We start from the raw sequence: 12,171 nt of genomic DNA on the forward strand, positions 1-12,171 counted from the left end.
TGCATTTAATCTATACAAAGTCATGCAATCAAGGGCCTCAAAACAAGGTGAAATTAATTTATTTATTCATTTCTGCATTGTTCATCATGTTATATGATATGATAACATGATATTAACTTCGAAACCAATCGGCTTATTTTGGTAGTTCCCTATTGATTTAGTTTTCAAGGATATGAATATCACAATGAGATAAGAAAACATTTGTGTTGTCAGCAAATAATTAACTCAAATATTTGACACATTTCAAATCTCATTGATACATATTTAATAAATAATAGCGGTACATCACACTTCAAGAGAGACATGACGGAGTTAATAAAGTTATAGCATGTCTATTGCCTTCTACTGGAAACTGAGATAACTAGCAAACCAATCAAAACGTAACAGTGCCTCTCACTCCACAATGTCAGTTGCAGTATATTTAAAATCCCTACTTTCTTATTATCTAGATGTCCTAAAATTCATATATGTTCATTCTAAAAACAAACATATTAAATGTAAAAACATATACTATTGAGGCGGGCCAAAAAGATGAAAACACGAAGGAGGATCGTAAGTCTTAAGTAGGAGACAATGTTAGCCTTATATATATATATATCAAAAACAAAATTATTCAGAAAAATCATTACTGTTATCCCACATGCCATTCTAGATGATTAAGAAGAATTAGGATTGAAGCAAAAATGTGTGTATATTATATGCACACATTTGTTGTTATTGTTTAATTCACTAACTAAGGTTCTCCTTTCCCATCTTGTATCGAGAACCGTTGTACCGTGTCTCTCGGGGGCAGGGGGCGAAATAGTGGACGATTCCGATCAAGGGTCTAAATTCCGTCTGTTGTTTACATACTGTTCACGCGATTTTAAATTCGGAGCTGGAAACATTTCTGAACCTTTGAAGTTTGAGAGAAGGCACATCTGAAGAAAAATGCTGGGGAGCATTTGGAACTTCGTGAAACGCCATAGAAGAAAATTCTTGGTTCTTGGTGCAGTTGCAGGAGGTATATTTTCATTATCTATTTGTTTGGCGCGTGATGATATTCCCACCCGTGTGTTTTTGTGTCAGTGACTCTCACGTTGTGTGTGGGCGAGTTGTAAACATGGCGAACAATCATACGCATGTTAAATCTGCAATGTATCAAATATTCATCTGCAACGTGACACATCCCGCAATAGGAATTCAAAATAAAATGTAGAAGAAGAAGAAGAAGAAGAAGAAGAAGAAGAAGAAGAAGAAGAAGAAGAAGAAGAAGAAGAAGAAGAAGAAGAAGAAGAAGAAGAAGAAGAAGAAGAAGAAGAAGAAGAAGAAGAAGAAGAAGAAGAAGAAGAAGAAGAAGAAGAAGAAGAAAGACTGAGGAGGAGGAGGAGGAGGAGGAGGAGGAGGAAAAGAGGAGGAGGAGGAGGAGGAGGAGGAGGAGGAAGAAGAATAAGAAGAAGAAGAAGAAGAAGAAGAAGAAGAAGAAGAAGAGGAGGAAGAGGAGTATTAATATTTGCAATTTATATTCCATTTGTGATGAGATGACACTGAGTCTGAGAATGATGACATGTGGACCTAAAGCCCCACTGTCCTACTTGTAGCTACTTGCTCCCTCTATATAGAAAACTTCCCCTATTGGTGCCTGTTGGTCCCCCATGATCCTCTATTTCTTATGTTATTTGAGAGCTGAGACCTGAGTTGATGAGATAGCCACCTGTGAGTGACCTCGCTGTGTGGTCTAATCCCTCCTACAGAGTCCTAGCCACACTAGTGTTGATAAGCTTTAACTGGTGATAAAAAAGGAACTTGATTTAGTCAGAATGAGTCTTTTTAGTTTTCAAAATTATTAGTACCGGTAATAAGAATTTTATGTCCAGTTCAGCTCACTTTATTTAATACTTTCCTTAAAAAATATACAAAGATAACAATTGAATAAAAGTTACAAAATGATATTGATAAAGTCTATTTATAAGTGGAGAAGACAAGAAGTTGAAGGAAAAAGAAATAGGTACATTAATGAATGTAATTTAAAGACAAGATGGTAAAAACAGTTAACCAGCTTCAAACAGTTAACCAGTCTCCAGCTTCAGTAATTATATCAAGATAACCATTCATTTTTTCATGCTATTACATGTACTCATTTAATAGAAAGAGGAAAGTGAAATATTTGGAATTCAAAACTAAATTTCTTTCTCCAGGTGCATCACTCCTTTACAAGTATGCTGAGTGGAAGTTGAAGGAATGGAGAGAGACAGAAGAAGCAGAATGTCTCGCAATGGCTCGCAGAGCGCACCATTTCGAGAGCAACCAGCGAACTTGCAACATGACAGGTGATATTTCCCTATCCCAATCAGACAAGACCAACCTCTGACCTTTAGACCGGCCTCTAACTGACCTCAGACTGACACATAAACTGATACACCAAATGGCCAACCTTGTTGGTGGTCTGGTAGTGTGACTGATGTAGAAATATCATCAAAGTAAATTTTGCCCACTTGATTTTTCTTTTATTCTTGTACAATAATTCATACTTTAAGCATGAGAATTGTTATCTGAATTTTGGAAAAGCTATTTTCTTAACATGCATTTCCATTAAAACAATGGGAAATAAGCTTTAGATCATTCCTTCATCCCAAGAAAGAAACGTCCATAAATTTGAATAGCATAGGCCATTTTCGTAATGTAACCAAATTTAATGCACAAGTCTTTGTGAAGTGCCTCAATACAAATTATTTCATTCACCTGGTAGGAATAAAAGTATTTCAATAGGCATAATCCAAACCGCATACATTAGTTGTTGCCAGGTTGGACAAACATTATGGCTTGACCTACCTAGCAACACTTAATATATGCAGTTTGCACTCTGACTATTGATTATTATATACCTCACTTAAGAAATCCAGCCATCTGATTGGTCGAAATTGCATTCATAAACTTTAACTGTTCCCGAAAATTCCCAGTAACCATGGTTAAAACAGTTCAAAATCCCAATAACCATGGTTATTGAATCTCGATCGATCTTACCGAAAATTTTATCTTGCATTGTTGACATGAAGACGAAAATAAAGTTCCAAAAACAAAAAAACAACATCTGCCGATAGATCTTGATCTAAGTTTGTGCCAATATGCATTGCAAAAGTAAAAGAAGGGCCCGTTTAATGGAACTGCCGCGAAGCATCCACCACCGAAGCCGTTGTCAATCCATTTTAATGTATATATTAGAGAAAACTGCTAAGTGAGGAAACAGAGCGCGATAGCCGAGAGGTTTAAGGCGGTGATTTTGGTTACATCACCCTTTGTACGCAAGAGTTTGAATCCCATCTTCGACAAAAGTTTTTTTATTTTTTATTTTTTAGTCTATTTTTTTTTCGGCATATAAAAGTATTAATGACTGCTTTAATATTCGAGAAATAGTTGTTTTTATACGCTCTCGGGAAGGTTACAATTGGGCTATTGCCCTCGGCACGCCTCGGGTAATAGCACAATTCTAACCTTCCCTTGAGCGTATAAAAACAACTATTTCTCTCAAAGCAGTCATTAATACTATACTATTATTCTTATCAGGTGAAAGAAATAATTTGTATTGAGGCACTTCACAAAGACTTATGTATTAATTTGGTTACATTACGAAAATGGTCTATTGGTTGGTAAACTGGTATATTAGATTGCATGAATTTGCAAGTGATTTAATTTACATTGTTTCTGTTATTACTTTTTTTCAGTGCTGTCCATGATCCCTAAGCTGAGGGAGCTGCTTCTTTACCATCTCAATTCTGAAGAGCTCATCCAGAAGCTGAAGTCAGGGTAAGAAATAGTATTGGATATTTAGAGAAATTGTTTGTTGCTCTATTTAATATAATAATATATAATAATCCTTTAAAGTCCACTCCAAATTTTATTAAGTTAAACCGAAAATGGAAATTCTTTTTGCCCAATTGATTGTGAGCCCGGCAGCCACTGTCTCGCTTGCTACTTCATACAAAATGCATATGACAATACGTAATAATAATATACCAGCATATTATGAGGACATTAAAATATGATGCGCAAATTGGCATAGTAAATGTGAAACATAATTAGCATGATTAATGTAGGAAGAAAAATCCAAGGAAGAAGGGGAAAAGACAATGTAAATAGAAATACAAAATTAAGGATAAGAACAGGAAAGACAGTTGAAGAGAAGGGAGAGGCTGAATGTAGAAGGCTTTAGTATTAAATTGAATAAGTATTGATCGAAACATTTTCCAGCAGCCCATCACATAACATGTACCATTAACAATTTAAATATGTGATGTCTCATAGAAAGAAGATTTTCATTGTAAGGATTAGTTATCAGTCATATGGATCATCAAAAGGTACCATGGATCATTTTGGGGGGACTGTTTTAAATTTAAATTTGGTGTTTACTTGTCATTGTTGGTCAGAGAAGAAGTTATGGAATGTAGTTCAAATGAAGATTTTCATGAGTATTGCTTTAAGTAAAAATACAGGTTTGTAACTTTCATTTATACTGGATCATGCTTTTTTTTTTATAGAATAACTACACTAATGCTCTCTCTCTCTCTTTCTCTCTTTCATTTCTGACAGAACTGAAAACAAGGTTGTAGTATGGAATGAGCTGAAAGTTGTCAGTAAGTATAAACGGATAAATGAAGTTCACTTTTGGTTTCAGATCATAGGTTTAGAGTTGGATTTTTTTTTTTAGAACCAAGATTGAAGTCACAATGCAGGAATTCATCTAATCTAAGAAATTAACCCTAGGCCAATTGTTGAGGGAATATATTTTTTTGCATTCAGGAAGGCATTTCTCTTGACCGAATTGAAAATTGTCTGTTTAAGTTAATTCAATGAATTTTTGTTTCAGTTAATTTCACAATTCCTTTTGTCACAATGTTATGATTCTCTGCTTGTGCAGTACTCAAGCATATTTATTGCACTTATACATGAAAGGTGCCTTCAGCATTCTTTAAGAATTATAAATGTTTGATTTTGTGTTGGCTCTGTGTTTGAGAGCTCAAGCATTTTCCTTCTGGACTTACATTTCAGGTTTCACAAGAATGGTGGTCTCTGTGTACAGTACTGTGTTGCTGACGGCCTTTCTGAGAGTGCAGCTGAACATTCTGGGAGGTTACATGTACCTGGATACACTGGCTGGGAAGAATGGCCTGGTAAGAACAAGATGGGGTGTGGTGGGGTAATACGGTTAAGGGTCAGGGTTGAGTGGGGTAGTAAGGGAAGAGTGAGTGTGAGAGAATAGCATTGTAGGGAGTGTAGATTACAGTGTTTTGACAGTCTCCTTGAGAGTACAGCTGAACATTCTTGGAGGTTACACACATCTTGATACGCTGATAGGAAAGAATGGCCTGGTAAGAACAAGATGGAATGGGGAGATTAAAGATAAACTTGAGTTGTGGTAAATATAGAAAAATAAATGGTCACAGAATCTAACATAAAGCTTCTCAAGCTACAATATTTGATTTATCACCTCAAATAATCCTTATTTCATGAAAAATATTTAAAGGCATATTCAATACTCTGTTCAAATAACGATGCTCTCTCTCTCTCTCTCTCTCTCTCTTCTACTATGTTAATCTCACAGACATATTACCAGGTACATGCCACGCAGGATGTACAGAAGGAATATCTTGCCATGGTTCAATACCTTCTTACAGATGGTGAGTGTGGCTTTGGTTTTTCAGTCATTCCATGGGATTGCCTGGGGACAACTTTTGTGACATACCAGGGCCCCCGTTTCACAAAACTTGTCATCCGTGACAAATGACAGTTTTTGTTATAAGCTAGTGGAATCCCTGCTTCTCATTAGTTATCAGCAGATTAGGCACTGATTTTTGTCATTGTCACTGAAAAAAGGCTTGGTTTCATTAAAGTTGTCATCAGTGATAAATTACAGTTTTTGTTATACAGTCTAACCTGCTTTAGTGATCACCTGTATAGAAAGACCACCTCATCTTCCATGTGTAGTAGAAGATCTCATACCAACGTTTTATGTTTTGCCCTCAACCCCATGGAATGTCTGTAGTATATATACATAATATGTATATATATACTACAGATATATACTACTACTATATGCTCTCCTATATCCTTTGTGAATGAGTTTGGAGGGAGGGGGGGGGGGGGGCACAATCCCATTTAATTATCAGGGTGATTCACAGTTACATGTATGTCTGGAGTAGATATATTGTTTTTTCTCTTCCCCCTCGACAAAGAGAAGGGGCAATTGCAAGATCAGCCTTTTTGAGTTTTGTAAAAATGGTTACAAGTATCGCGTTGATACATTAAAGTTCGTCATGGTCATGCCCAAAGCTTTCCTTATTTGCTTAACACAGATTGGAAACATTGCAATCTTATGATCAGGTCTTTTACAGTCTGTTGTTATCTATAAATAAAATACTGATCAAATTAATGTGTTCAAAGTATCATGTTTTTTATCATATATAGTAACGTCGAGATTGTATAGTCTGTGCCCTGCTATAAATTATTATTGCCAAACAAAATAAATGTGTCACAAGGATTACATTGCGAATTATAGCTTTATCAATGTTGTATAATAATAATATCAACATTGCATATTCTGTGCCCTACTTTAAAATATCATTAGCAAACAAAGTAAATCTATACAAATATTGCATTGTGAATTATAGCTTTGTAAATGTTGTATACTGCCCTTCCACGACAAAACAGCATAACTGACATTTTAATGTTTCTGAGATATAGGAAGAAACATGCATTTCAATTTGTTATTTAAAATGTCTTAATGTTTTTATTCAGTGTTGACTTATCAAAATAAGTAATTACAGTATTTTTGAAATGCTAAATTTTAGTTTAACATGTGTAATTTGATGTTCTGAGTCACCCATACTAAAAAAATCTAATTTGTAAAAAATGTCAGCTATGCTGTTTTGTCACGGAAGGGCAGTATAGTCCTTGGGGCAATGTTGAACTAACATTATCAAAGAAGGAAATGTGAGAAAGAATTATGCCATTTTTTGGGGTGCTAGTTAAATGATGAAATATTCTTCTTGAGAAGTTCCTTATGTTTATTTTCTCATATTGAATTTTCAACCCTTGATGCATATTGTTAAATGGCTTTTATTATCCAGCACCTTTAAAATATTGTTTTATGATGATAAGCATCTTATTCCATTAAAATTGTATTTTCAGGTTTGACTGAGCTCATAAATCATGTTCAAGAAGTTGTCCAGAATGTTGTTGGAAGGTAAGGCCCTTTTACCCCCTAGAAGATTAGAGAATTATCATTCTTTGTCTTTTAATTTGTCTGTTTGTTTCTTCTTCTTTGCTCATTCAACAGCTGAGAGATTGATAGTGTCTTCTTTACATGAGTATACATTTTATTGAAGCCTAAATATACATTTAAATAAAGTAAATATCTCTAGATGTGGTAAATATGGACCCCCTCCCATCTCTGGGGGGGGGGGGGGGATGGATGGAGCACTAAGGCCTATGACTAAATTATGTACCCTCTTCTGCTATCTTGTGTATGTGTAGACCACTGCAATACATTTTTTCTTTACCCATTGACTACTAAATGCATTCATTGCCATAGGCTTAATACAGGGGCAACCATGTTCCAGTAGGCAATGGATTAAAAAGTATCATAGATTTTGTATTCCTTTCTTTAATGATTGTGCACATATGGATTATTATTATTATTATTTATTCAGCAAAAACAAAGAAAGTCATGAATACAATACAAGATTATTGAGAGCAGCGCCTTGTATCGTTCGGAAAAAGTGTTATATAAATCCAATTATTATTATTATTATTATTTATAAAAGAGTCACATGGATGTTGGGAAAAGAAAAAGATTAGCTAAGTAACTATGGACCAAGGGTCTTCTATCAGTGGGAACAGTCATATACACATTTTAAAATTCTCACTATATGTTTTATTTTGTAGCATATCATTACAGCAGCTTCTAAGCCTGTCAGACATGGAGGAGATCATAGCAAAGGTCAGAGGTCAGGTAGAAACGACGCAGTATGGAGGAGAAGGTTAGTCGACTTGTCTCTCTGTACATTTCCTCTCCCTCTGTCTGTTTCTCTTTCTTTCTGTCTGTCTGTCTCACCTACCTGCTGTCTGTCTTACCTTATGTATGTCTGTTTCTCTGTCTGTCTGTCTGTCTTTCTGTTTCTCTGTACGCAGTATGGAGGAGAAGGTTAGTGAACTTGTTTTGCTGTGCCTCTCTTACTCTCCCCTTCTCTCTGTAGTCTGTACATTTTCTCCCCCTCTGTCTGTCTGTCTGTCTGGTTGTCTGACTCACATTCTGGCTGTCTGTCTGTACATTTCCTCTCCCTTGTCTGTCTCACCTTCTGTATGTCTGTCTGTCTGTCTTTTTGTCTGTCTCTCTTTCTGTTTTTTGTACATCCATCTCTCTCTTTATAATCATCTTTACCTCTTTAATTTAGTTTTCATCCCGCTGTCTCCCCTCCAAATTTCCTCTTTTCTTTTTCCTATGTCATTTCAGTTTATTTCCTATTTGTTCTTTCTTCTCTTCCCATCTTAATATTCTTTTTATTTTTGCATGGGGTCATATGTCTGTCTCTCCTATTTTTTCCCCTCTTTTCTTATGTCTGTCTCTTTAGCTACCACTTTCTCATGTGGTGTACTGCCTTTTATCCTATTTCCTACCACTTTCTTTTATTTTTCCTTCATCTCCTGGTACCATTTTTCAAACTACATTATTTTGGGGGTGCTGAAACTTTTATCCAATATCCATATTGAATACTTGTTTGTAACTTCTGTTTCCTTGTACAGTGGTAGTACCAGACTGTTCCATTCACCCCCTGGGGAGGTATCTCCTGAAGCCAGAGGGACTAGATGGAGAGGAATCTGCATGTCGGCTCAGCGATGACCAGCTTGTACTGAGCCAGATGCAAATAGAGACTAGGGATTTAGTTGAAAGGTAAAGTGCATATATGTATATGAAAAATAGCTTGTAATCACAATATTCTGAGAACCTGTCAATGGATTATAATCAAAATTGAATTTTAAAAATTGCTTCTGTTTTGGTTTGTAAAATCGCTCTATGGCGGAAGCATCATTTTCGACTGCGTGCAGTCGATGATCCATCTAGTTTTGTTTTGTTTTAACTTTCATCTCCTCTAGCTCTAATAATAAAAATATAAGCAGCTTTCTGGACTTTAATACTTATTTCTTCACACGCCCTCAAGCTTCGAAATTTGTCAACTGCGGGGCAAGACTCTCCACTCAGACACTTTTGTTGTCATTCATGTGGAATCTAATTTTGAGCCTGCATTATGCTCCTTTCCCCCTTACAGCCATGATTTTAGCTGTGTGATGAATTCTTGCCTTGATATCGGATTTAGCCGTCTACTGGACAACATGGCTGAGTTCTTTAGACCAGTCACAACTCGAAATGGAGAAAGGTAGGTCACTGAAGGGTTTGATTAATGTAAGTTTCATATGATAACGTTCTGTCACTTTATAAGTATTTCTTGTTCAAGCGCTTTCATATCTAATGAAAAGGCGCTTTATAAATATAATATGATTACTATATTTGGTTGTGTTGATAAATGTTGGACACACTGTCCATGCTATCTTCATTTGTCTCCTCTGATCTTTATATAATATTGGATGGTTTTGAGTGTGATACAAGAATATATTGCTCGAGCTATGACGATATTGAACGAGTCAGAGACGAGTCCAATATTGTCATAGTGAGACAGCATTTGACTTACCTCAGTAAATATGGCTTTGTATTCGTGGGATATCGATATAGATATCGATAGTTGAAGTTCCCTGATGACTGAGCAATACGAAAACAATATTGGTCAGTCATCTGGGGACTGCGCTAAAGATATTCATTACACTGATTTATTGTACCACTTGGAAGCCTATATACATGTGTAGATAATAATGTGTAATATTGGATGACATTGAGTAATTTATTTTTCTTTTGCTCGCAGCCCATGTGGACTCAAACTAGCCATGGCCAAAGCCATACCCATTGTTAATGGCCAGGTCAACGCACTTTGCTGTGATACTCCAAACCATTTTATCCAGGTTTGTATTTTATTCCATCAAAATGCAGCTTACTGCATGAACTTTGTGGCTGCCCAGTCAGGCACCTTATTTTTGACTGAATTTAAATTTGTATGGGTTTCACTATGTCCGATTTTGATGACTCAAAGATGGAACAATAAAGTTCAAATTATATATTTTGTGTTTTTGCACAAGTTTGCTTGTTTGACTCTTGTTCCTCAGCAAATCTTTCGAACCCAAACCAAACATTTTTTATATATAGTTTGTAAAGGTGTTGTGGTCTAGAGAATAAGTCATTGGGTTTAAATCCCAGCTTGGCACTTGGGTATATCCTTTTGCAAGACGTCGATCTAAATCTGCCACTCTTCACCCAGGTGTAAAAATGGGTATCCGTTAAGATGCGAACGTTAGGCTAGTTTGCCCGGCATTGTGAGTGTCTGTGAAATGGTGCCTGGCTAGAATGCTCCCCAGGGAGTGGAGAATGTGCATATGTTGTGTGCGGGCAAGCCCAAATCAAATGACCAGGGTAATATAAGTGCTGAGAGACCTTGTTCATGTATTAAGTGCTATATAAACACGATATATTATTATTGTTATAGAGTTTTCCTTCAGTTACAAATATTTTTCTCATCACACAGGAGCTGCTACTGATGCAGTGCGTGAAGGACTTTGCTTCTAATGTTTACGAGGGCTTCAGCCAGCCTCCGGCCCATGAAGAAAGAAATGGCGATGTCAGGTCACCCAATGAGAATGGTAGTGCAGAAAGGATTTAAGAGACATTTGACACATTAATTGAAATAAATCATTGATGATCCAACATGTATGCCAGCATGTGGGACTGGCTAAAGACTGACAGAGAAGAGAGGTAAAGGTAACCATTTCGGACATAAAAGTGGCAGAGAAAAGTTGGGAATATAGCCATTTTAGTGAATACAACAGAGTGATATAATGCACATTTATGAGCCAACGTGGACTTCAGCATGTGGAACCAGACAAAGAGTGACCGAGAAGAGAATGAAATATGCAACAATTTTATCGACTGTAAGAAAGTGAAAAAGAGCATTATGAATCAACATGGATTTCATCATGCGGGACTTGCCAAAAAGTGACAGAAAGGAGAAATAAATCTGACCGTAAAAGAATGACTACCACAAAGAGAAATCCAACGTTTATGAGCCAACAAGGATTTCAGCGTGCGGGACTAGCCAGCGGGTGACAGAGGGGTAAAAGAATGACTACCACAAATTGAAATAGAATGTTGTGTAATAACATGGATTTCAGCACATGGGACATGCCAGAGAGTGATGGAGAAGAGAGGAAAAGGTAACTCGTGACTATAACAATGCTAGGAAGAAAGAGAAGTAAAGTCGTTGGAAGTCGATCTGTTATATGTTTGTTTATTTTTTAAAAGCATGCATAAAATGTGCACATGTGGGACTACAAATTTAAGCTAAGTATATGGTATCAACACAGGTTTGAATATTGTAAACCTTTATACAGATGATATGATTGTATTATTTTAAGCATCAAGTATGATATTGCAGCATTATGTGTGATGTACATGTACATTGGTTAAAGTGATGTAAATTCAATTTTCAAAATTCTGTATGACCAAGTGTCTTGGTTTAACTGGAGGCTTATTGCATCTCATCTTTTTCATGTCTTTTGAATGATTCCCTCAAACTTTTTGATCGATTCCTTAATTTTGTCTTTATAACGTTATTGGTTAGTTTAAATCATAAGTGGTGTCAACCTGAGCCAAACCCTAGGAGGGGCTTGTGAATAGGTTAACAAAATATGAAATTTTGATTTTCCAATCATAAATATCTTGATAATCAGACTGGCGATCGGCTTGTAAAAGTCATGGGATTCCTGACTGACCTAAAGGTTAATAATTATCATTGCAGCATGAGCTAAATCCAGGATATTGTTTCAGAATCTGAGGCAATGTTACCGAGTCGGTTGAATGTATGCTGCTGTAATAGCTACAATCCTATTCTTTCTCAAGCTGATGTTTGCCATCTGGACCATTGTTACCTGTACCCCCTTATCAAGTTTATGAAAAGGCTCTACAAAAGGAGTTAGTGTACTCTCTGAAACCATATTAGAGCACTCTACCAATTAATTACGCTGCAGAACCAATTC

The 12,171-nt window shown here is 36.2% G+C and overlaps 1 protein-coding gene across 1 annotated transcript; it reads left to right on the forward strand.

Annotated features, from left to right (window-relative positions):
- The first annotated feature begins 816 nt into the window (after positions 1–816).
- On the forward strand, positions 817–11,083 carry LOC575398 (peroxisomal biogenesis factor 3). Its single transcript, XM_030983186.1, has 12 exons — positions 817–1,003; positions 2,178–2,309; positions 3,702–3,783; positions 4,567–4,610; positions 5,026–5,147; positions 5,579–5,654; positions 7,165–7,219; positions 7,921–8,015; positions 8,779–8,926; positions 9,303–9,410; positions 9,951–10,047; positions 10,665–11,083. The coding sequence occupies exons 1-12, from the start codon at positions 931–933 to the stop codon at positions 10,797–10,799; spliced, it is 1,167 nt and encodes a 388-aa protein (XP_030839046.1). The 5' UTR covers positions 817–930; the 3' UTR covers positions 10,800–11,083.
- Positions 11,084–12,171: the final 1,088 nt, after the last annotated feature.

The sequence above is a fragment of the Strongylocentrotus purpuratus genome, unplaced genomic scaffold, assembly GCF_000002235.5.
Source record: "Strongylocentrotus purpuratus isolate Spur 01 unplaced genomic scaffold, Spur_5.0 spur5_scaffold_13, whole genome shotgun sequence".
NCBI classification, from domain to species: Eukaryota; Metazoa; Echinodermata; class Echinoidea; order Camarodonta; family Strongylocentrotidae; genus Strongylocentrotus; species Strongylocentrotus purpuratus.